Source organism: Anomaloglossus baeobatrachus, chromosome 8 (assembly GCF_048569485.1).
Source record: "Anomaloglossus baeobatrachus isolate aAnoBae1 chromosome 8, aAnoBae1.hap1, whole genome shotgun sequence".
In the NCBI taxonomy this organism is placed as follows: Eukaryota; Metazoa; Chordata; class Amphibia; order Anura; family Aromobatidae; genus Anomaloglossus; species Anomaloglossus baeobatrachus.
In genome coordinates, this window is record NC_134360.1 from 39126596 (window position 1) to 39151360 (window position 24765).

A 24765-nucleotide genomic window follows, 5' to 3' on the forward strand; every position below is an offset into this window, starting at 1 on the left:
TACAAGACGCACTTTTCCTCCCCAATTTTTTTTACCTTTTCTTTCCTCTAAATTGGAGGTGCGTCTTATAAACCGAAAAATACAGTATACGTCGTTTTTTTGGTGCAACAATTTATTTCTAAATACACCTCTATAGAGGTTGGAGAGTCTTGTCTATTATGCAGATTTCCAGTAACATGATAGAATTCTCTCTTTCTGCAGACACCACTAGGGGGCGCTCAGGAGCTTACTTTATACTGGGCTATTGTTGAGGTCAATGGATTATCTGTATGCCGTAGGCTCCCTCTAGTGGAGACTACAGGGTACAACAGACGTGCAGCTCTGTGTCAGAAAAAAAACTGCCCCGAAAGACAACAAGATAATCCCGAATCATTATTTCACAGCAAAATATCTATCTACCCAAGATGGGGGTGCGCTGACTTCTGCCTCGCCACTGGAAGCGGGGACGGGATGGCCGGCCTCCGCCTCGCCACAGGAAGTAGAAGGGGCGCGCTGGCCTCCGCCTCGCCACAGGAAGTAGAAGGGGCGCGCTGGCCTCCGCCTCGCCACAGGAAGTAGAAGGGGCGCGCTGGCCTCCGCCTCGCCACAGGAAGTAGAAGGGGCGCGCTGGCCTCCGCCTCGCCACAGGAAGTAGAAGGGGCGCGCTGGCCTCCGCCTCGCCACAGGAAGTAGAAGGGGCGCGCTGGCCTCCGCCTCGCCACAGGAAGTAGAAGGGGCGCGCTGGCCTCCGCCTCGCCACAGGAAGTAGAAGGGGCGCGCTGGCCTCCGCCTCGCCACAGGAAGTAGAAGGGGCGCGCTGGCCTCCGCCTCGCCACAGGAAGTAGAAGGGGCGCGCTGGCCTCCGCCTCGCCACAGGAAGTAGAAGGGGCGCGCTGGCCTCCGCCTCGCCACAGGAAGTAGAAGGGGCGCGCTGGCCTCCGCCTCGCCACAGGAAGTAGAAGGGGCGCGCTGGCCTCCGCCTCGCCACAGGAAGTAGAAGGGGCGCGCTGGCCTCCGCCTCGCCACGGAAGTAGAAGGGGCGCGCTGGCCTCCGCCTCGCCACGGAAGTAGAAGGGGCGCGCTGGCCTCCGCCTCGCCACAGGAAGTAGAAGGGGCGCGCTGGCCTCCGCCTCGCCACAGGAAGTAGAAGGGGCGCGCTGGCCTTCGCCTCGCCAAAGGAAGTAATGGGGGGCACCATGGCCTCCACCTCGCCACAGAAAGTAAGGGGAGGCGGGCCTTTACCTTGTCACAGGAAGTAGGAGGGGAGAGCATCTGCCTTGCCACAGGAAGTAAGGGGGGTGCGCCCCTGCTTCGCCACAGGAAGTAGGAGGGGCGAGGGCCTCTGCCTTGCCACAGGAAGTGGGGGGGGGGGCGCCTTTGCCTCTGCTATTTCTCTCCTGTCAGTCAAACTGCACTTTCAGTTCAGGGCAGGTTAGCCATTGAGTAATGGCCAGCATAGCGCATACAGGAAATTGATGGAAAAAAAAAAAATAAATAAAATTCCAGCACCTAAAGTGCTGGCAAAATGCTTATGAAGAGGAACTGTCCCCTGAAAAAAAAAAAAAAAAAAGCAGAATGCCAAGTTGCATTTAAGATTGGGCCAGTTCCTGTACAAATTAAATTGCTAGGCACACCAAAAGCAATTTTAGATGGTTGTAGTGGATGAAGGCAATAAGACCATTTCATGCAGACGTCCGTGCAAATCGGTCTGGCACGGACGGGCCACGATTCTCCCAACCAGAGCGTCACAGCCTCAGAAATAGATGAAGCTGTTCTGCCCCGCGAGACCAACGGCCAGTACAAGAATTGCGGTCCAAGATCGGACATTTGCATGAGCCCCAAGGGTTTTGTGTGGAATCAGACAGGTTGAGGGGGGGGGGGGGCGGGGTATCATTATGGAAGATCTGTATCGTACAGATTCAATGAATATATCTCGCAGAGCTTAGATGATAAAGGATTTTTATTTTCCCTTTGTTTCCCATCAAACTGGAAAATCAGGTCAGCATCAATATTTATGGAACACTTATAATAAATCATCATCAATATTAATGTGCGGCTTCCAATACAATGTCAATAAATTATGCAGAACAAATTACCCGCCGAGGGGGGGTGTACGTGATTAGTGTATGTGTCCAACTGTGAAATATATTGGCTTGTAAAGCAAAAGTTACAGACTAAACATGCCAAAAGATACGTTACGGTGGATCGCTCCGGAAAAACTCAACACTGCACAACGTCTGGTAATCCGGAATCTGGCTGGTCTCACTGATGCTGAACTAACAGAATCTAACAGATTCTTAAAGGGAACCGGTCACCAGATTTTTACCTATTAAACTAAAAGTCTCCCCTTCTTCGGCTCCTGGGCTGCATTCTATGAAGGTGCACCTTGGCCCTGACTCCCCTTCCAGACCCCAAAAATAACTTTATAAAACTTGCCCGTTATGTATGCGAATTACCTTGGTTGGCCAGATGGGCGGGCTCATTTTCTGCTCCTGTCCCCCCTCCTGCCGCTGATCGCCGCCCTCCTTCCTTGATTGACGGGATGACGCCCTCCGTCATCCTCCTTGTCGCATTTTCAAATCTCGCGACTGTGCACTTAGGTCAACTCGCGCAGGCGCAGTTCGCTCTGCCATAGCACGGCCAGAGCAGAAAACATAGCTTCCCTAGCTCGCGCCGGTGAGCTAAGTGCGCAGGCGCGAGATTATGGGCGGGTACGAGCATGGCGCTGGTGAGGTCAGCGCTGTGCATGACCTCACCAGCGACGTGCTCGTACCCGCCCATAATTTCGCACCTGCGCATTTAGCTCACCGGCGCGAGCTAGGGCAGCTATGTTGTTTTCTGCTCTGGCCGTGATATGGCAGAGCGAACTGCGCTTGCGCGAGCCGACCTAACTGCACAGGCGCGAGATTTGAAAATACGGCAAGGAGGATAACAGAGGGCGTCATCCCGTCAATCAAGGAAGGAGGCCGGCGATCAGAGGCAGGAGGGAGGACAGGAGCAGAAAATGAGCCCGCCCATCTGGCCAACCAAGGTAATTAGCATACCTACCGGTCAAGTTTTATAAAGTTATTTTTGGGGTCTGGAAGGGGAGTCAGGGCCAAGGTGCACCTTCATAGGATGCAGCCCAGGAGCCGCAGAAGGGGATTCTTTTAGTTTAATAGGTAAAAATCTGGTGACCGGTTCCCTTTAAAAAGAGTTCAGCATCAGCGGGGACCAGATGCAATAATAGATATTGGACAGCTGTCCGGACCCAACAGACCTATACATGTACTGTATAGTCATGGTCTCCACCAATGCATCTATGATGGTGGGTCTACTGCTGGGGTCCGGCACACAAGGACACAATAGACATTATGTGCAGCAGTGCCTGGGCTATAGCCTGATTAATTTTAGGGTATTTTATAAAAAAAAGTATGAATTTTAGGGGTCTGAGGTATTTTAGATCTCAAATCAGTCCCTTGATTGTTTTTGTCTGGCCTACGTTTAATTTTTTTTTTAGCAATCTAGTTGAGGGTCTGAATAATTTGAGAAATCAGATGGGTCTGAATAATATCTGGGGGTCTGAATTAATTTTAGGGTTATCGTCTGGGGTATAATTTAAAGTGAACCTGTCAGGTGCAATATGCACCCAGACCCACAAACAGTTTTGGGTGCATATTTCCAATCCCACCCCAACTGTCCCAGCCTGTAGTAGCATAGATAAAGAGATCTTTAGAAAAAGTATTTTTAAAGATCCTTTATGATATGCTAATGAGCGCAGGGACTAGTCACAAGGGTGTTACTTCCCTCGACTAGTCCACCCTCTTAGCAGGTTGCCCCCTTCCATTTTTTTGGAAGTGTGTGCGTGATTTGCTCCTTCTGCACCTGTGATGCCTCCACTTAGTGGGGGTTTAGCTGCTTCCTACTAGAGTACTAGTTTTTGGCCTGGGCGATGTACAACCGCTGCCCTTCTTTGCTGTAAGTAATGCTTAATTTTTGGAGGATATTTATTCCTCTTTTGGTTGCTATTTTTATATTTAGTGTAGGGGCCTACAAGCATGAGGTTCCCATGACGAGGGTTGTAGGCTTCCGTATTCTGGCCATAATAGCAACTAAAACATCATTTTTTTGTACAGGTTGCAGCCAGGCCCCTTTCTGATAGGACTTGCATATTACAGTTTCTGTCCCTGTATGGTGCACAGATGGAGTACGGCTTGGCAGCCCGCCTGATCTAACAGTATGGGCGTGACTTAATAGGCTGCGGGCTTGTGACTGTGCATCTGTATGTGTGAACAGCGCTCTATGCAGGCCATCAGTGTACAGTTTTATCATCCAGCAATTGCCCCCTCCATTTTTTGGAAGTGAGTGCGTGATTTGCTCCTCCTGCACCTGTGATGCCTCCACTTAGTGAGGGTTTAGCTACATCCTGCTAGAGTACTAGTTTTTGGCCCCGGCGATGTACAGCTGTTGCCCTTCTTTGCTGTAAGTAATACCTCTTAGCAGGTTAGCATGCCCACAGAGGCGTGTTAACATGCTATTCAATGTCCATATCCCAGCGTCATTGGTGATGATGTTCGTACCTCTGTCAGACGCTGAGTTTAGGCTCAATGTACATCAGAAGTCCCCGACATTTCCAGTCATGTGCACTAGACCTCGCTGAAGCCGGCATGTGTACACCCGGCTTCATAGTGCACATGACCGGAAGTGCGGTGACTTCTGATCATGCGTAATCAGCCTGAACCCGGCATCTGAGGCAGTGACAGTGGACACCGGTACGCACGTCACCACCGAGGACGCTGGAAATCGACATTGAATGGCATGTTAGCAATGGGCATTGACTGGCATGCTAAGAGGGCGGACTGGTCAGTGGACATAACACCCTTGCGACTAGTCCCTGTGCTCATTAGCATATCATAGAGGATCTTTAGAAATAATTTTTCTATAGATTTCTTTATCTATCTAGGCTACTAGAGACAGGGACGGTTAGGCAGGGATTAGAAATATGCTCCCAGAACTGCTCGTGGTCCTGGGTGCATATTGCACCTGACCGATTCACTTTAATTGTAGGGGTATGATCTTGGGTCCAAATTAATTTTACATGTTCAGTCTGAGGGCGAAGTTTATTTTAGGATCTGATCTGCATTAACTTTGGGGGTCTGGTTGGAGTCTGAATTAATTTATTGGGTCTGAATGATCTATAGGGGTATGATTTGGTGTCAGAAATAATTATAAGGTTACAATTTTCCAATAACAAATAATAAAACCCGATCTAAAAAGTTCTAAACTGGTTGCAAAAGAAGGGAATTTTGTTTACTTACCGTAAATTCCTTTTCTTCTAGCTCCAATTGGGAGACCCAGACAGTGGGTGTATAGCTACTGCCTCTGGAGGCCGCACAAAGAACTACACTTAAAAGTGTAAGGCCCCTCCCCTTCTGGCTATACACCCTCCCGTAGGAGTACGGATTCCTCAGTTTTAGTACCAAAGCAAGAAGGAGGAAAGCCAATAACAGTTTCAAAAACAAATTCAATCCGATAACTAGATCGGAGAACTTAAGAAACAACGTGAACAACATGTGCACCCGAAAAAAACGAAACCCTAAAAACAAATAGGGCGGGTGCTGGGTCTCCCAATTGGAGCTAGAAGAAAAGGAATTTACGGTAAGTAAACAAAATTCCCTTCTTCTTTTTCGCTCCTAATTGGGAGACCCAGACAGTGGGACGTCCAAAAGCAGTCCCTGGGTGGGTAAAAAGATACCACATGAACGGGCTGTCATACAGCCTCTTCCTACAGGTGGGCCACCGCCGCCTGAAGGACCCGTCTACCTAGGCTGGCGTCTGCCGAAGCGTAGGTATGCACTTGATAGTGCTTGGTAAACGTGTGCAGACTCGACCAGGTAGCCGCCTGGCACACTTGCTGAGCCGTAGCCTGATGCCTCAACGCCCAGGACGCACCAACGGCTCTGGTAGAATGGGCCTTCAGTCCAGATGGAATCTGAAGCCCAGCAGAACGGTATGTGTGAAGAATTGGTTCCTTGATCCACCGCGCCAGGGTGGATTTGGAAGCTTGCGATCCCTTATGCTGACCAGCGACTAGGACAAAGAGCGCATCCGAACGGCGTAGAGGCGCCGTGCGAGAAATGTAAATCCTGAGTGCTCTCACCAGGTCCAACAGATGTAAACCCTTTTCAAATTGGTGAACTGGATGCGGACACAAAGATGGCAAAGTGATATCCTGATTGAGATGAAAGGAAGAAACCACCTTGGGAGAAAACTCTGGAATTGGACGCAGTACTACCTTGTCTTGGTGAAACACCAGGAAGGGAGATTTGCAAGATAACGCCGCCAGCTCGGACACTCTTCGAAGAGATGTGACCGCTACAAGAAAAACTACCTTTTGTGAAAGCCGAGAAAGGGGAACCTCTTTCAAGGGCTCGAAAGGCGGCTTTTGAAGAGCAAGGAGAACCTTGTTCAGATCCCAGGGTTCCAATGGCCGTCTGTAAGGAGGAACGATATGACAAACTCCTTGGAGAAACGTGCGTACTTTAGAAAGCTGTGCCAAGCGCTTCTGAAAGAATACGGATAACGCGGAGACTTGACCCTTAAGCGAGCTAAGGGACAAACCTTTTTCCAACCCAGACTGCAGGAAGGAAAGAAAAATTGGCAATGCAAATGGCCAGGGAGAAAACCCTTGAGCCAAGCACCACGCTAAGAATATCTTCCACGTTCTGTGATAGATCTTAGCTGAGGATGGTTTTCTAGCCTGTCTCATTGTGGCAACAACTCCCTGAGATAAACCTGAGGCCGCTAGGATCCAGGACTCAATGGCCACACAGTCAGGTTCAGGGCCGCAGAATTCTGATGGAAAAACGGCCCTTGAGACAGCAGATCTGGACGGTCTGGTAATGCCCACGGCTGGCCTACCGTGAGATGCCACAGATCCGGGTACCACGACCTTCTTGGCCAATTTGGAGCGACGAGTATGGCTCGCTGGCAGTCGGACTTGATTTTCCGGAGAACTCTGGGTAACAATGCTAGAGGTGGGAACACATAGGGGAGTCGGAATTGCGACCAATCCTGAACCAATGCGTCTGCCGCCAGCGCTCGGTGATCGTGAGACCGTGCCATGAAAACTGGGACCTTGTTGTTGTGCCGTTGTGGAGGTGGCACTGAGCTATAGCTTGTTTGTTCAAACGTAATAAGAATATCTGTGTATATAACTAAATCAAAATGTAGATGTAGATGCAAAATTATCTGTCTGTCTGTGTAGCAATTGCACAGACCTATAGTATAATTCAAAGTTGTATAATCATGAAGGAGTTAACTAAAGATGATGAAGCCAGATGTGAAGCTATAAACTCTTATCAGTAATGTTCACACAAAAGGAATGTACGGGAGGGCAGGAGTGATGTGAGAAATTGGGGAGTGAATGCACTCCTTCGTTAGTTTCAAGGTTATTTAGGCTTACTTACTGTATAATTGGATCTATCTCATTAAAACCAAGTCAGTTGGTGATGCTGGCTGAAAAGAGAGCATGTCTGTGTTCTTTGTCTTATATACATTGATATATATTGGCACTGGTATACAGCATTAATGGGGCACCGTCTCTGGATCCTAAACGAAGACTCCATTAGCAGTCTTGACCCAAAATTCCTCCCTTGACAGTTTGGCGCCCAACGTGGGGCTCCTTCAAGGACGCAATACCGACCTCCAAATACCGATCGTTTGGATGTCACGGACTGAGACCTCCCTCCGCTCCAACCAGGCTGATCACCTACAACCCTCGGTAAGTGTTACATATTTTGTATTCACTGCCGTTGTGGTTGTTCTTGGAGAGGAGGGAGTGACGGGCTGTGTGTCCTTATCGGTGTTAAAAGGTACCTGATTGTGACTCAGGGGTAGTGCCCGCTGGAGCTCAGAGCACGATCCCAGCCCTGAGGTGTGGATCGAGTGTCACATGGGATCCAGAGGACGGTTGTTAGGGCAGGAAAGACGGTGGTGGCTGGATATAGCTAGTTAGACTGACCCGGTCTGTAATTAAAGACGCGGGGGGGGTTCCCGTGGCTGAAGATAGGGATTAGGATATTAATTTTGATACAGTTGACCAAGTCCGGAGGGAATACCTTTTGTACCCCTCCTCCATATCACGAGATACCCTTATTAGGGGGTTCCCGTGGCTGAAGATAGGGATTAGGACATTAATTTTGGTGCAGCTGATCAAGTCCGGAGGGAATACATTTTGTACCCCTCCTCCATATCACGGGATACCCTTATTACTATATAGCTGAGGAGTTGCCAGCTAGTATAGAGGTGTAGCCTTAGGTGCCGGCCGGACTCTAACGTTCACCGCATAGTTATATTAGTGTAATCCAGACACCACCAAGATAGCAAAAATGTTCAGACAGAGGAGACAGAAAGTTGAGAGGCCTGAAGGTTCACAGAATGTGTTAGAGCTAGTTGCAGAGAGAGAAGGGAAGAAAGCTGTACGCCATGCCTTGGAGATTTTTAAAATGTTAGAATTACCAAAAGGAGGTCGGTTACAACCGTCACTATGGGCAACAGCATTGAAAGCAAAAAAGGGCAAGTTAAAAGACAGGAGATTGTTGAATGATGCAGAATTGTTTGGCAGAATATCGCAGGCATTGCTATCAGAAAGATATATTGAGGTTGAAGATGAAGATGAGCGAGGAGATGTTGTGTTTTACTATATGTTACCCGAGTCTGAGGACAGATCTGAGGGTCCTCCGATAGGTTGTTTTGTTGCTGCCCCACAACCTGATCCCCATTCTATTCCCCCGTCCCGGAGATATTCACAGATGCTGCAGTCACTAGACAGCATCCCTTAACCCTTTCCACACCCATACCCCTTTTCCCTCCCATACCTGCAATGCCGTCTCTCCCCTCACCGGCCAGTCTGCCGTCACACTCCCCAATTATCAATTCCCTCCCCTTGGATCCCCCTTTTTTCCTTAGGACACATAGTGAGCCTTACCCCAAACCTGACAAGGAACAGCCCTCATTTAAATATGTCCCTTTCAACCCCATCCAGTCAGCGGCATTAATCCCCCGCCTGCCAGATCCCAGCATTAACCCTATGCGATTTTATAGGAAGATGCTACAGGTCCATCAGTTATACTCAGCTGCGCGGAAAGATTTAGATAATCTTACCAAAGTAAAAGCAGGAGACAGTTTTTGGCCCTTAATGGAGCCCCATCTCTCAATGCACCCAGGCACTGATGACACTATTTTTTAAAGTGGACAACAGTATTGTGCCGCTTTAAAAAGATGGGCTCTAGATCAATTTGTGTATACAACCGCGCCGGTGTAGCCCCCACCACAGCCCATGCCCCGACAGGGCCCAAACCCTATATACGTAGCTCCCAATCAACAAAACCAGCAGAGCCAGCAACAGGATTGTTGGCGTTGTGGTCAGTTTGGTCACTATCAAAGAAAATGTCACACCTCCAAATCTCAGTGTTTGGCCAGGTACCCTCAAAACCGTAACCAAAACTTGCAACACATAAATTTACAATAAAGGTGTTCCCTGTAGATTCAGTAATGATCTACCTGAAGCCAGGTGTGCCTTTTCCCAGAGTATCACAGTATCCCTTTAAATTAGTTTTAGGAGATTTTCCAAGATACTGCCCACAGTCCGACTGCACCCAGGAGTCTGCCCCAACCTTCCCTAATGACACAGGGGGGAGCCCCGGACTGCTTGCTTTTGTTGCAGTGATTTCCAGTCCCAAGCTACCCGCTTTAATGATGTTTTCCATTCCACTCCATCAATCTTAAGGTTTCTATAATATATGTTTTTGTAGTATTTTTGTTTCTGCTGGCTGACACGGTACAGAAATATATTTTATATATTTCTATAGTGAAAGTTCTGCCCATGTTTTTTTTCTTGTATCTGTTTTTCCCACCAGCTGTTCTAATATCGCGCATCCTGAAGGAGACAGGGGGGGCATAAGTCAGCGCAGGGATGTGTGGGAGTGTTTCCAGTAAGCTGCTGCTAGTCACAAGTTGTAGAGAGCAGAAAAAAAAAAAAAAAAATAAGGAAGTAGAGAAAAGTAAAAAAAAAAAAAAAAGGAATAAGGTAGTTTCAGCAGATTTACAAAGCTGTTTCTGTCTTATGTACTAACAAGTGCTTTTTCCGGCTGGTGGAGTGGATTTTGTTTAATCCTTAAAGTTCAAAATTTCATAGGAGATTATCAATAGTATTCTGCTGCTATTTAAATAATTAAATTAATTTTGCAGGGAAAAGTATATTTTTAAAATATACAAATTAGGTTTTTTTGTTTTTATGGTTACGTTTTTGTTTTCTATTATTTTTGCATACAAACTGCCAATATTGATTATTTTCCTTTTTTTTTGTAGATATGGAATATCTATGAACCCTGTTGTAAGGTTTCAAAATTTCCCAGTAGAGTATAAGTTATATTTATTTGTTGGTTAATCTTATTGTTTACTGTTATAGATCTATATATTTTGCCAAAGTAGTATATAAAAAAGGGAGGAAGTAGATATCTATTGCATTTTTCCAGCAGTAGACATATTGGATAGGCTTTAAAGCAGGCTTTAAAGCTGGCCTTTCTTTTGCAACAGTTATGTCATGTTTATTGGATTATTATGAATGTAGGAATATATGTCTGTTATAGGAATGATCTAATCTATATTTCTTTTAGTTTTTGTTTTTATAGATGGAACAAGATGATGGTTGATTCTGCACTGGATATGCTACAATTTGCACAACATGAGGTAGTCTAAATTTAGGCCACTTCCTCCCCTCCTATCGGTACGGAAGGAAGTGACGTAAGTGCCTCTCTAGATGGGTGGAGCAGAGGTAGGTAAGATAGTCAAAATGTATGTAGGATGTAGATCTTTCCTGTTGTCAAATAAGCTAGGTACGCCGAAAAGAAAGTCTAGATCTGAGCTGATGGAATCGGATGGAGATTCCCGCACAGGTGAAGCTGACCAAGAAGCAGTGAACGGGCCTAGAGTTGAGGAGTCCTTTACCATGCATAAAGACCATGTCTCGGTGACACCGGTCACGTCAGTGACTTCTGTCGCTCCTTGTGTTCTTAAATCCCTACAGGAAAAAGTGAACCAATAAGGAGTGGAGAGCGCGACGAAGGGAGCCGGCTGACTGAGGAAGGTCTGTGGATGAAGGGCGGTAAGCTTTCTCTGCCATGAGATCTCTTCTTAATGATGGCCCAAGTAACATGGACTAACATCTGTGAAAGTTAGATATCAGTGTGCGCTTTGGTGACGCCAGGGTTCAGTACCCAGGAAGATAAACTCACCCGGTCTTGTAAAACACGATTTTGAAACAATGAAGAAAACTGTAAAGAGTCCGTAGAAACACCCTGCACCTGCTCTACCCATTCTTAGAGACTGCAAACTGATTATAGATGTTTATCATGAGCACGTTGTATGCAAGTCTGTGCGTGTTGTGTAGATTTCTTTCCAGGTCTGGTCAGAGGCATTCCAGTGCAGAAAACGACGTCATTGCTGAAAATCCACATAATGCAAGTGGTATGTAAACAAACAAACAAACTGATAAGTTGTAAATCAATGCGTGTTGTATTTCTCTTTAGTGTGTGTTGTGTTTCTCTTTAGTAATAAACCGGTTCCAATGTAAAATGTTGTTCTTTGGTCTAGCGCAAACCACGTATAATTTTTATATGATTGACTAATTAGAGAAATAAACAAGTGTATTTTCTAATTCCAGATCCTAAATCAGAGTTAGTAGTATATGGTTTTCGGTCAGGAGACTGATTAATCCTAAAAGGATACAGAAAATTCGATAAAGCTCAACGGCAGGACAGCATTGCAGAAGGGTCGATCCACCGGAGCTGCACTAAGCGTCCTGCTCATATTTATCCTTTACAAAAAACCTGTACAGTCCCAAACCATCATTGCCGAAACAGTTAGAAGAGAGGACTTAGAGAACCTTGAGACATGGGAAAGTCCAACTACAAAGGGTGAGGACTCGCCTAGGGGTCCTTGGTCTCAAACCGGTGAAGAAATCCCATTCCCCTCTCCACCCATGCCTCAACGTTCAGTCAGGCAGGATTTCCCAACAGATCTTTCTTCCTCTTTTCCTAAGGGAACACAGTACCCTTAGTATTTGGAAATGGCAGAAGTAAGTCAAGGGGGGACTGTTGAGGGTACGAATTGAGTAGTCGAAAATACTTAATTCAGCCATTTCATAGACCCAAAAAATGTGGTTTGGTTAATGTAATCTAACCATTTACAAATGTTTTTGTTTCCTACTAATTTCAGTGATTTTCCTTAATACAAAATGCTAGATATGGATTCTCTCATTTCAGGAAAAGTTTTAGAAGAGCCTATCCCATCAGGCTGATGTCTCCCCGGTCTAGTCTGCTGAGCACTGGCAGTGACACGCGAGTTGACGTCACATCTCAAAAACCAATGGACGCGACACAACCGAAGCAGAAAGCGGCCGCTATTCAACCCATTATCCCAGAAGGTTTTTCCAAGTCTGCGCCACAAACTGTATACATGAACCCTCATCATGTTTTGTTGTTTTTTTTTTATCAAGAGCAGATTATCCAGGTTCACAAAGTGGCCCTAAGTGGACTAGCACTGACTAAGCATCCTCCTTTTTGTTTCATATCCGGAAAGAAGAACCATGGACAATTTCCAAATGTCCTTTTGTTTTTTTTGTTTTTTAATTATGTGCTAATTTTTAAATAAGGTTTAGATTCAATTTTTCTTAATCAGGATAATGTGCCCTAATGAGAGTAATAACGCCAATTCTAATAGCCCCTATAAATCATACAGTTATGTTTAATAAATAAAAATAAGTATTTAAGGGGGGAGCTAAAGCCTGTAGTGTTAAATTAAACAACAATCCCATAGAAAGCCCGCATATATAGATATAGATATAATTAAAGTCCCAAGGGCAGTAGGTCACAAATAAGTCCCAAATAATAAAATATATCTAAATGGGGAAAATTTTTAAATTTAAGGTGAATAATATTCACAGATATTTTATTAAAGGGGGGACTGTGGAGGTGGCACTGAGCTATAGCTTGTTTGTTCAAACGTAATAAGAATATCTGTGTATATAACTAAATCAAAATGTAGATGTAGATGCAAAATTATCTGTCTGTCTGTGTAGCAATTGCACAGACCTATAGTATAATTCAAAGTTGTATAATCATGAAGGAGTTAACTAAAGATGATGAAGCCAGATGTGAAGCTATAAACTCTTATCAGTAATGTTCACACAAAAGGAATGTACGGGAGGGCAGGAGTGATGTGAGAAATTGGGGAGTGAATGCACTCCTTCGTTAGTTTCAAGGTTATTTAGGCTTACTTACTGTATAATTGGATCTATCTCATTAAAACCAAGTCAGTTGGTGATGCTGGCTGAAAAGAGAGCATGTCTGTGTTCTTTGTCTTATATACATTGATATATATTGGCACTGGTATACAGCATTAATGGGGCACCGTCTCTGGATCCTAAACGAAGACTCCATTAGCAGTCTTGACCCAAAATTCCTCCCTTGACACCGTGACGCCATCAGATCGACGTCCGGCGACCCCCAGCGGCAACAGATCTGTTGAAACACGTCCGGGTGAAGGGACCATTCTCCTGCGTCCATGCCCTGGCGACTGAGAAAGTCCGCTTCCCAGTTTTCCACGCCTGGGATGTGAACTGCAGATATGGTGGACGCTCTGCTTTCCACCCACGTCAAAATCCGCTGGACTTCTTGAAAAGCTTGGCGACTGCGTGTTCCCCCTTGGTGGTTGATGTACGCCACCGCTGTGGAGTTGTCCGACTGAATCCGAATCTGCTTGCCTTCCAGCCATTGTTGGAAGGCTCGCAGAGCAAGATAGATTGCTCTGATTTCCAGAACATTGATCTGCAAGGTGGACTCTTCCTGAGTCCACGTCCCCTGAGCCCTGTGGTGGAGAAACACCGCTCCCCACCCTGATAGGCTCGCATCTGTCGTGACCACTGCCCAGGACGGGGGAAGGAACGACTTTCCCTGTGACAATGAGTTGGGGAGAAGCCACCAACGTAGAGAGTCCTTGGCAGTCTGAGAGAGGGAGACCGTCCTGTCGAGGGACATCGATCTCCCATCCCATTGGCGCAGAATGTCCCATTGGAGAGGGCGCAGATGAAACTGCGCGAACGGGACTGCCTCCATTGCTGCTACCATCTTTCCTAGGAAATGCATGAGGCGCCTCAGTGAGTGCGACTGGCTCTGAAGGAGAGATTGCACTCCAGTCCGTAGCGAGCACTGCTTGTCCAGTGGAAGCCTCACTATCGCTGATAGAGTATGAAACTCCATGCCAAGATAAGTCAGAGATTGGGTCGGGGTTAGATGAGACTTTGGAAAGTTGATAATCCACCCGAAAGTCTGGAGAGTGTCTAGCGCCACCTCCAGACTGTGTTGGCATGCTTCTTGAGAGGATGCCTTTATAAGCAGGTCGTCTAGATACGGGATGACCGAGTGACCCTGCGAGTGCAGAACAGCTACTACTGCTGCCATGACTTTGGTGAAGACCCGGGGGGCTGTTGCCAGACCGAAGGGTAACGCTACGAACTGTAGGTGCTCGTCGTGTATGACGAAACGTAGGAAACGCTGATGCTCTGGTGCAATCGGCACGTGGAGATACGCATCTTTGATGTCTATTGATGCTAGAAAATCTCCCTGAGACATTGAGGCTATGACGGAGCGTAGGGATTCCATCCGGAACCTCCTGACTTTTACGTGTCTGTTGAGCAACTTCAGATCCAGGACGGGACGATACGATCCGTCCTTTTTTGGGACCACAAACAGATTGGAGTAAAAACCGTGACCCTGTTCCTGAAGAGGGACGGAGGTCACCACTCCTTCCGCCTTTAGAGCGGCCACCGCCTGCCACAGAGCATCGGCTCGGTCTGGTGGTGGAGAAGTTCGGAAGAAACGAGTTGGCGGACGAGAACTGAACTCTATCCTGTACCCGTGAGATAGAATATCTCTCACCCAACGGTCTTTGACGCTTGCTAGCCAAATGTCGCCAAAGTGGGACAGCCTCCCACCGACCGCGGGCGTGGGTATCGGAGACCGCAAGTCAGGAGGACGTCGTTTTGGCAACGGTTCCTCCGGCTGGTCTTTTTGGGCGTGACTGAGACCTCCAAGGATTTGAACGTCTCTGGTCCTTTTGAGTCTTTTTTGACGAGGCGAATTGGGACCTGCCCTGTCCTCGAAAGGACCGATAACCAGACTGACCCCTCCTCTGTTGGGGCTTGTTTTGTCTGTGTTGCGGTAAGGAAGAGTCCTTACCCTTGGAGTGTTTGATGATTTCATCCAAACGCTCTCCAAACAATCGGTCACGAGAAAAAGGCAAATTGGTTAAGCACTTCTTGGAATGAGAATCTGCTTTCCAATGTCTCAACCACAGAGCCCTACGCAAAACAACTGAGTTGGCTGACGCCACTGCCGTGCGGCTTGTAGCGTCCAGAACAGCATTAATCGCGTACGACGCGAATGCCGCCATTTGCGAGGTCAATGGTGCTACCTGCGGGGCAAATGCACGTGTGACTGAGTCGACTCGCGCAAGCCCGGCCGTGATAGCTTGGAGTGCCCATACGGCCGCAAAAGAAGGCGCTAATGACGCTCCAATCGCTTCATAGATGGATTTCAGCCAGAGCTCCATCTGCCTGTCAGTGGCATCTTTAAGTGCCGCTCCATCTTCAACAGCAACCAAGGATCTAGCTGCAAGCCTGGAAATTGGAGGATCCACTTTTGGACACTGGGTCCAACCCTTGACCACTTCAGAGGGAAAAGGGTAGCGTGTATCTTTAAGTCGTTTAGGAAAACGCCTTTCAGGATAAGCGTGGGGTTTCTGGATTGCGTCTCTGAAGTCAGCGTGGTCCAGAAAAGTGCTTAATGTACGCTTAGGGTATCTGAAATGGATTCTCTCGTGCTGCGAAGCTGACTCCTCTACAGGAGGAGCTGGTGGGGAAATATTCAACATCTTATTGATGTTAAATATAAGATCATTAACTATGGCGTCACCATCTGGTGTATCTAGATTGAGAGCGGTCCCAGGATCAGAATCCTGATCAGTTACGTCCGCCTCATCACCCATAGATTCATCCCGCTGGGATCCAGACCATTGAGATGAATGTGAAGGCCCGTCATAACGAGCCCGCTTAGGCTGCCCGGGGCCATCGTCCGAGTCAGAGTCTTCACCCTGAGGTGTAGATGCCCGTCCCGGAGCTAGGAGCTGAGGGGGACCAGGGGGCAATGATTGCACAGTGTCCGAGGTCTGAAGTACAGGCCTAGCTCGCAATGTGTCAAGAATTTGTGACATAGTGAGAGACATTCTGTCAGCAAAAGCTGCAAACTCAGTTCCTGTCACCTGGACAGCATTCACAGGTGGTACACCCTGGGACACGTCCAGCAGAGGTCCCGACTGTGCAAGCGCCGCAGGGGCCGAGCACTGCACACAATGGGGGTCCGTGGAGCCTGCCGGTAGAAAAGTCCCACATGCGGTGCAGGAAGCATATAATGTCTGTGCTTTGGCACCCTTGCGTTTTACGGGCGACATGCTGCTGGCTCTCTGCATGTGAGAGAGTCTATAGCCAAAAGGGCGACCAGCGCTATGCAGTACAAAGTATTTGTAGCAACAAAATACTAAGAATACTACGAGCACAAGAGGGGGTGAGCCCTGAGGGCTGCTTACCGCCCGCTGAACAGCGGGTAGAGGCTGCAGAATGCCTTGTCTGGGTCTCCCCGGCTCCCCTCTGCAGCGCAGCGTGTCTGGCAAGAATGGCTGCCGGCTTGTGTGGAGAGGGGCGGTCCGTGGGAGTTCCCAAACAAAAGTGCGGGAACAGTGTCCCCTCTGTGCCGATTGTGAGGGCTGGAGTATGTAAAAACGACTCCAGCCCTCAGCGCTGATGCACTGGCCAGCGTCCCGCCCCTCTCCTGACTGGCAGGTCTGGGGGCGGGAACGAACGAAAGCAGGCCGCAAAAGCCGGGGACTCGAGTTATCAGCGCGGCCGCCGTAAAAGCGCGGGCCGCGCTGAAGTCCCCGGCGCACTACAAGTGCCAGCCGCGCCGCTATTCCAGCGGCCGGCGCGACCGAGTCCTAGACGTGGGCAGCGTCCCGCCCCTCTCCTGACTGGCAGGTCCGGGGGCGGGAACGAACGGAAACAGGCCGCAAAAAGCCGGGGACTGTAGTTATCAGCGCGGCCGCCGTAAAAGCGCAGGCCGCGCTGAAGTCCCCGGCGCACTACAAGTGCCAGCCGTGCCGCAGCCCCAGCGGCCGGCGCGGCCGATCCCATAAGTGTGCCTGCTTCAGCTAAGCTGAATGAGGCCATGGCACAGGCGCCGCAGCGCTGACGTCCCCCGGCGCACTACAACACCCAGCATGCTGCGGTGTGAGCGCCAAATGCACGGGGACACAGAGTACCTTAAGGAAGCAGGGCCATGTCCCTGACGTACTCCGCTCCATCCAGCATCTTCTCCAGGGGCTGTAGATGGAGCCCGGTCTCAGTGCCTGGAGACCGGTAAATCCCACTTCACCCAGAGCCCTGTAAAAAGGGATGGGGAAGGAATCAGCATGTGGGCTCCTGCCGCCGTACCCGCAATGGGTACCTCAACCTTACAAACACCTCCGACATAAGTGGGGTGAGAAGGGAGCATGCTGGGGACACTGTATGTGTCCTCTTTTCTTCCATCCGACATAGTCAGCAGCTGCTGCTGACTAAAAACGAAGGGAATTTTGTTCACTTACCGTAAATTCCTTTTCTTCTAGCTCCAATTGGGAGACCCAGACAATTGGGTGTATAGCTATTGCCTCCGGAGGCCACACAAAGTATTACACTTAAAAGTGTAAGGCCCCTCCCCTTCTGGCTATACACCCCCAGTGGGATCACTGGCTCACCAGTTTTAGTGCCAAAGCAAGAAGGAGGAAAGCCAATAACTGGTTTAAAGACCAATTCAATCCGAGGAAACATCGGAGAACTGAACCATACCACATGAACAACATGTGTACCCGAAAAAACAGAAAAACCCCGAGAAAACAGGGCGGGTGCTGGGTCTCCCAATTGGAGCTAGAAGAAAAGGAATTTACGGTAAGTGAACAAAATTCCCTTCTTCTTTTTCGCTCCTAATTGGGAGACCCAGACAATTGGGACGTCCAAAAGCAGTCCCTGGGTGGGTAAAAGAATACCTCGTGATAGGGCCGTCAAACAGCCCTTTCCTACAGGTGGGCAATCGCCGCCTGAAGGACTTATCTACCTAGGCTGGCGTCTGCCGAAGCGTAGGTATGCACCTGAAAATGCTTGGTAAAAGTATGCAGACTCAATCAGGTAGGTGCCTGACACACCTGCTGAGCCGTAGCCTGGTGCGGTAATGCCCAGGATGCACCCACGGCTCTGGTAGAATGGGCCTTCAGCCTTGAGAGAACCAGAAGTTCTGAAATTGATGGACTGGACGAGGACACAAAGAAGGTGAGGTGATATCCTGATTGATATGAAAGTGGGATACCACCTTAGGGAGAAATTCCGGAATCGGACGCAGAACTACCCTGTCCTGGTGAAGGACCAGGAAGGGAGATTTGTATGAGAGCGTTGCTAGCTCGGAAACTCTCCTAAGAGACGAGACCGTTACTAGAAGGCCACTTCCCGAGAAAAGCGGGAAGGGAGACCTCTTTCAAAGGCTCGAAAGGCGGCATCTGGAGAGCAATTAGAACCTTGTTCAGATCCCAGGGCTCTAACGGCCGCTTGTACGGAGTGCTGAGACGACAAACTCCCCGTAGGAACGTGCGTACCTGAGGAAGTCGTTTCTGAAAAAATACAGATAGCGCTGAGACTTGTCCCTAAAGGGAACTGAGCGACAACCCTTTTTCCAACCTAGATTGCAGGAAGGAAGGAAACATAGACGATGCAACCGGCCAGGGAGAAACACCCTGCGCCGAGCACCGAGATAAGAATATCTTCCACGTCCTGTGGTCAATCTTGGCGGACGTTGGTATGCTAGCCTGTCTCATGGTGGCAACCACGTCCTGAGGTAATCCTGACGACACTAGGTTCCAGGACTCAATGCCACACCATCAGGTTGAGGGCCGTAGAATTCAAATGGAAGAATGGCACTTGAGACAGCCAGTCTGATTGGTCTGGTAGTGCCCCCGGTTAGCCTACCGTGAGGCACCACAGAACCGGGAACCACAACATCTTCGGCCAATCTGTAGCGACGAGGATGGCGCGGCCGCAGTCGGTCCTGATCTAGCGCAGCACTCTGGGCAACAATGCCAGAGGTGGCACATAAGGTAGCTGGAACTGCGACCAATGCTGAACTAAGGCGTCTGCCGCCAGAGCTCGATGATTGTGAAACCGTGCCATGAAGCTGGCACATTGATGTTGTGCCGTGACGCCATTAGATCGACGTCCGGCCTCTGTCAGCGGCGCCAGATCTCCTGAAACCCGTCCGGGTGAAGAGACCATACCCTTTCGGCCACACCCCGGCGACTTAGGAAGTCAGCTTCCTAGTTTTCCACGCCTGGGATGTGAACTGTGGATATGGTGGATGCCGTGTCTTCCACCCACATCAGAACCTGCCGGACTTCCTGGAAGGCTTGCCGGTTGCGCGTTCTTCCTTGGTGGTTGATGTATGCCACCGCTGTGGAGTTGTCCGACTGAAGTCGGATTTGCTTGCTGTCCAGCTGCTGTTGGAAGGTTTGTAGGGCAAGATACACTGCTCTGTGTTCAAGAACATTGATCTGAAGGGTGGACTCTTGCTGAGTCCACGTACCCTGAGCGCTGTGGTGGAGAAAAACTGCTCCCCACCCTGATAGACTCGCGTCTGTCGTAACTATCGCCCAGGATGGGGATAGGAAGGACCTTCTTTTTGACCATGAGGTGGGAAGAAGCCACCACCGTAGAGATTCCTTGGCCGCCTGAGAAAGAAAGACGACTCTGTTGAGGGAGGTCGACTCCCCGTCCCATTGGCGGAGAATGTCACATTGTAGTGGACGCAGATGAAACTGCGCGAAAAGAACTGCCTCCATTGCTACCATCTTACGTAGGAAGTGCATGAGGCGTCTCAATGTGTGCGACTGGTTCTTAAAGAAGAGATTGCAGCCCGTAGTGAATGCTGTTTGTCTAGCGGAAGCTTCACTATCGCTGAGAGAGTATGAAACTCCATGCCTAGATATGTTAGCGATAGGGTCGGGGTCGGATCTGACTTCAAAAAGTTGATGATCCACCCAAAACTCTAGAGAGTCTCCAGCGCAACGTTCGGGCAGTGTCGGCATGTTTCCTAAGAGAGTGCCTTGACAAGTAGATCGTCTAAATATGGGATCACAGAGTGACCCTGAGAGTGCAGGACTGTGACTACTGCTGCCCTGACCTTGGCGAAGACCAGTGGGACTGTCGCTAGCCGGAAGGTAGAGCTACGAACAGAAGGTGTTCGTCTCCTATAACGAAGCGTAGAAACGCTAGTGCTCTGGATCAATCGGCACGTGTGGATAAGCATCCTTGATGCCTAATGATGCTAGGAAATCTCCTTGGGACATTGAGGCGATGACATGGCGGAGGGATTCCATCCGGAACCGCCTGGTGTCCACGAGCTTGCTGAGCAGTTTTAGATCCAGAACGGGACGGAACGGCCCGTTCTTATAGGCACCGCAAATAATTTGGGGTAAAAACCGTGACCTTGTTCCTGAAGAGGAACGGGGGTCATCACTCTTTCTGCCTATAGAGTGCACCCTGTTTGCAGAAGAGCAGCGGCTCGGCCGGGAGGTGGAGAAGTTCTGAAGAATCGAGTTGGAGGACGAGAAGTGAGCTCTATCCTGTACCCGTGAGACAGAATGTCTCACACCCAACGGTCATTGACCTATGGCAGCTAAATATCGCCAAGGCGGGTGAGCCTGCTACCGACCGAGGATGCGGAGAGAGGAGGCCGCAAGTCATGAGGAAGCCGCCTTGGAAGCGGGTTTTCAGACTGTCTCTTTTTTGGGCGTGACTGAGCCCGCCAAGAATCTGAGCTCCTCTGATCCTTTTGAGTCCACATTGGACGAGGAAAAATGGGACCTGCCCGAGCCTCGAAAAGACCGAAACCACGACTGCCTCCTGCTCTGTTGGGGTTTGTTGTGTCCGGGCTGAGGAAAGGATGAATCCTTACCCCTGGACTGTTTAATGGTTACATCCAAACGCTCACCAAACAGTCGGTCAGCAGAAAAAGGCAACTGGTTAAGCAACCTTTTTTGGAAGCAGAATCTGCCTTCCATTCACTTAACGAGCAGACCAGGCTCTGCTTAAAAACACGGAGCAGCGGAGGCTACTGCCGTACGGTTCGCAGAGTCTAGGGCAACCTGAATCGCGTAAGAAACAAATGCAGACATTTGAGAGGTTAAGGATGCCACCTGCGGCACAGATGTACGTGTAACCGTGTCAATCTGTGTAAGACAAGCTGAAATAGCTTGGAGTGCCCCAAGGGTGAGAATGCTGGAGCCAACGGTGCGCCGACAGTCTCATAGATGGATTTAGACCAGAGATCCATCTGCCTGTCAGTGGCATCTTTAAGTGCAGCTCCATCTCCCACTGCAACTATGGATCTAGCTACAAGCCTGGAGATTGGAGGATGCCGCTTGGGACACTGGGTCCAGTCCTTGACCACGTCAGGGGGCAGGGATAACGTGTATCCTAAGCCGTTTGGAGAAGCGCATATCTGGATAAGTGTGGTGTTCCTGGACTGCCTCTCTGAAGGCAGAGTGGTCCAGAAAAATACGTGAAGCTGACTCCTCCACTGGAGGAGCTGGGTGAGAAATAACCAACATTCTATTGATGGACGCTATAAGATAATTCACTATGGCGTCACCATTAGGTGTATCCAGATTGAGAGCGGTCTCAGGATCAGAATCCTGAGCCGCTACTTCCGCCTCATTACACAGAGAGTCCTTCTGCTAGGACCCTGATGAAACCGAGGGCCGCTCATAGTGAGCCCGCTTAGGCTGTCTGGGACTGACGTCTGTGCAGAGCCGTGACTCTGGGATGCGTGTGACATTCCCGGAGCTGTTAGTTGTTCACACTGAGGGGGGCCATGGATCAATGATTCAACAGTGCCCATGTTGTGAGAGACATGTCCGGACTGCTAGGCTTCTAGTATCATAGCCATAGTCTCAGAAAATCTGTCAGTAAATACTGCAGACACCGTCCTCATCCTCTGGCCATTAGCAGAGACTCCGGCTGAGTTGGATACAATGGGGTCTATGTAACCTGCCGGCCGTATAGCCGTACATGCTGTACCGGCTGCATAGAAAAACATGTGGTTCTGCACCTTTGTTTTACACAGAGAATATGCTGATAACTCCTCCGCACAATCCAGGAGGGTATATACAACGTGCGACCAAACAGTGCAATGTATATAGTACAAGCATATCTATAAGTGCACTTCTGCACTAGTGGGGTTAGCACCACAGGTGCTGCTTAACGCCTGTTGCAGCGATTGTGTGACTATCAGAATGCCAGGGTCTTCCACACTTGTCTCTGTATCGTACAGAAACTGACACTAATGGCTGCCGGCGTCCTTGTAGAGAAGGAAGCCGTGGGCGTGCCTGAGAAAGTGCGGGAATCCGGTTTCACAGTGCACACAGTGAGAGGGGTGGAGTATGCTAAACATACTCCAGCTCTCAGCGCTGCTGTGCTATGCAGCGTCACGCCCCTACCCTGACTGTCAGGCCTGTGGGCGGTAACGAAGGGAGACTAGGCCCAGAAGCCGGGGACTCGAGTTAATAATCGCGGCCGGCATATCAGTGCTGGCCGGCGCGGAAGTCCCCGGCGCACCACAAATCCCAGCGGCGCCTTAAATAAAAATGGCAGCGGCGGTTAGCGCAGTAGTCACCCAATACACTAACACACCCAGCAACGCTGTGGTGTGCGATGGCACTAGTGCGGACAGCGCCGCTGTCCCTGGCGCACTAACACACCCAGCAGTGCTGCCGTGTGTCTGCGCGGTCCCCACAGGGACACAGAGTACCTCCATGTAGCAGGGCCATGTCCCTGAAGATACTCCGCTCCATGTCCAGCAGATACCAGGGGCTGTGGATGGAGCACGGTCTCAGTGCCTGGAGACCGATAGAATCCCACTTCACCCAGAGCCCTGTAAAAAGGGATGGGGAAGGAAGCAGCATGTGGGCTCCAGCCGCCGTACCCGCAATGGGTACCTCAACCTTACAAACACCGCCGACATAAAGTGGGGTGAGAAGGGAGCATGCTGGGAGCCCTGTATGGGCCCTCTTTTCTTCCATCCGACATAGTCAGCAGCTGCTGCTGACTAAACAGTGGAGCTATGCGTGGATGTGTTGCCTCCTTCGCACAAAGCACAAAACTGGTGAGCCAGTGATCCCACTGGGGGTGTATAGCCAGAAGGGGAGGGGCCTTACACTTTTAAGTGTAATACTTTGTGTGGCCTCCGGAGGCAATAGCTATACACCCAATTGTCTGGGTCTCCCAATTAGGAGCGAAAAAGAAAATGGAGCTATGCGTGCGTGTCTGACCTCCTTGCGCACAAAGCTAAAACTGAGGAATCCGTACTCCTACGGGAGGGTGTATAGCCAGAAGGGGAGGGGCCTTACACTTTTAAGTGTAGTTCTTTGTGCGGCCTCCAGAGGCAGTAGCTATACACCCACTGTCTGGGTCTCCCAATTAGGAGCGAAAAAGAAAGTTATCATGACGGCATCTTTACAGGTTAACATGTTACCTTGCTTTCTACTAGAGAGATGAGAATCTGCTCCATCACGGGACCTGTAGACGCAACAGATGTCTGAATGTGGCCGACGATGACACCTATAGCCACCCGGGAGAGTTCGTAGCTGAGGTTTGTGTTCTTTCTAACAAGCTCAATTAACTCGGCACCAATAGTTTTGGGAACAGCTACAGTAGAGTTCTCGGTGTCCGGTGCCCAGGACTTTGCCGGTGATCTTCCTTTGCTCTCCTGGTTGACGGTGTTGAAGGCCTCCATGCAGGGAGGGGCTGGGGCAGATCTCTTGGTTGGTTGGTTTCGGTCAATATCGGCAGTGCCTCCCTTGTCGGGAGGGGCGGGAGCTGTTCGTTTACTGTGGGAGTCCAGCGCTCCGGGGACTGAGGTGCAGGTATCCAGACTTTGGGACACTGTGGTGTGTGCACTTCTGCTGGGGACCGGTGGAGGAGTGTGACTGGGACTGGAGGCTGCGGTGAGGTGGCAGGAGTCTGTGGAAGTAGTGCACAAGGTCTCGAGAGACGACATGCTAGTCGTGGACATGTTTAATATGGATCTTGAAGTTTTATCCACACCATCTAAAAAAATAAAATAATTAAAACTGAATAAATGTGGGTAATTTACTATACAGGAATAAAGAGGCTAGCCCACAAACAACATTTTGCATCGATGTAAAGAATAGGTGATATATGTATGATTGGTGGAAGATTGACCATGCGGACCCCAAAAACAGGTGGTGAGCGTTCAGTAGTGGGTATGCATTTACTTCCATGGGAATATTGTGCATGTGTGATCCTCACCCCCCCCGAAACAGTGAGAGGCCAGTCTTATTTATGTGCATTACTGCTCTTTTGTATAGGGAACACAGGACCCTAGTTTTAGCAATCTGCGGGGTCCCAGCCGTCATTCATATATCTCCATCATCTTGTGTCTTGCTTTAAGGCGCGATACTGCAACTCAACTTTTCTTTAAATGGAACCGAGTTGCAATACCAGATATATGTAAACGGGTGGCTCTGATGGGTGGATCATATTTTGGAATAAGGCCGCCATGTTTGTCTAATCATTAAAAGGAACCTGTCAGGTGC

General features: G+C 49.3%; 1 protein-coding gene across 1 annotated transcript in view; it reads right to left on the reverse strand.

Annotated features, from left to right (window-relative positions):
* The window catches only part of NCKIPSD (NCK interacting protein with SH3 domain), a 104347-nt gene that overhangs the window by 40378 nt on the left and 39204 nt on the right, over positions 1-24765 (reverse strand). Inside the window, exon 5 of the mRNA XM_075321492.1 lies at positions 23682-24256. Within this exon, the coding sequence (XP_075177607.1) occupies positions 23682-24256 (575 nt within the window). The remainder of the gene's footprint in view (positions 1-23681; positions 24257-24765) is intronic.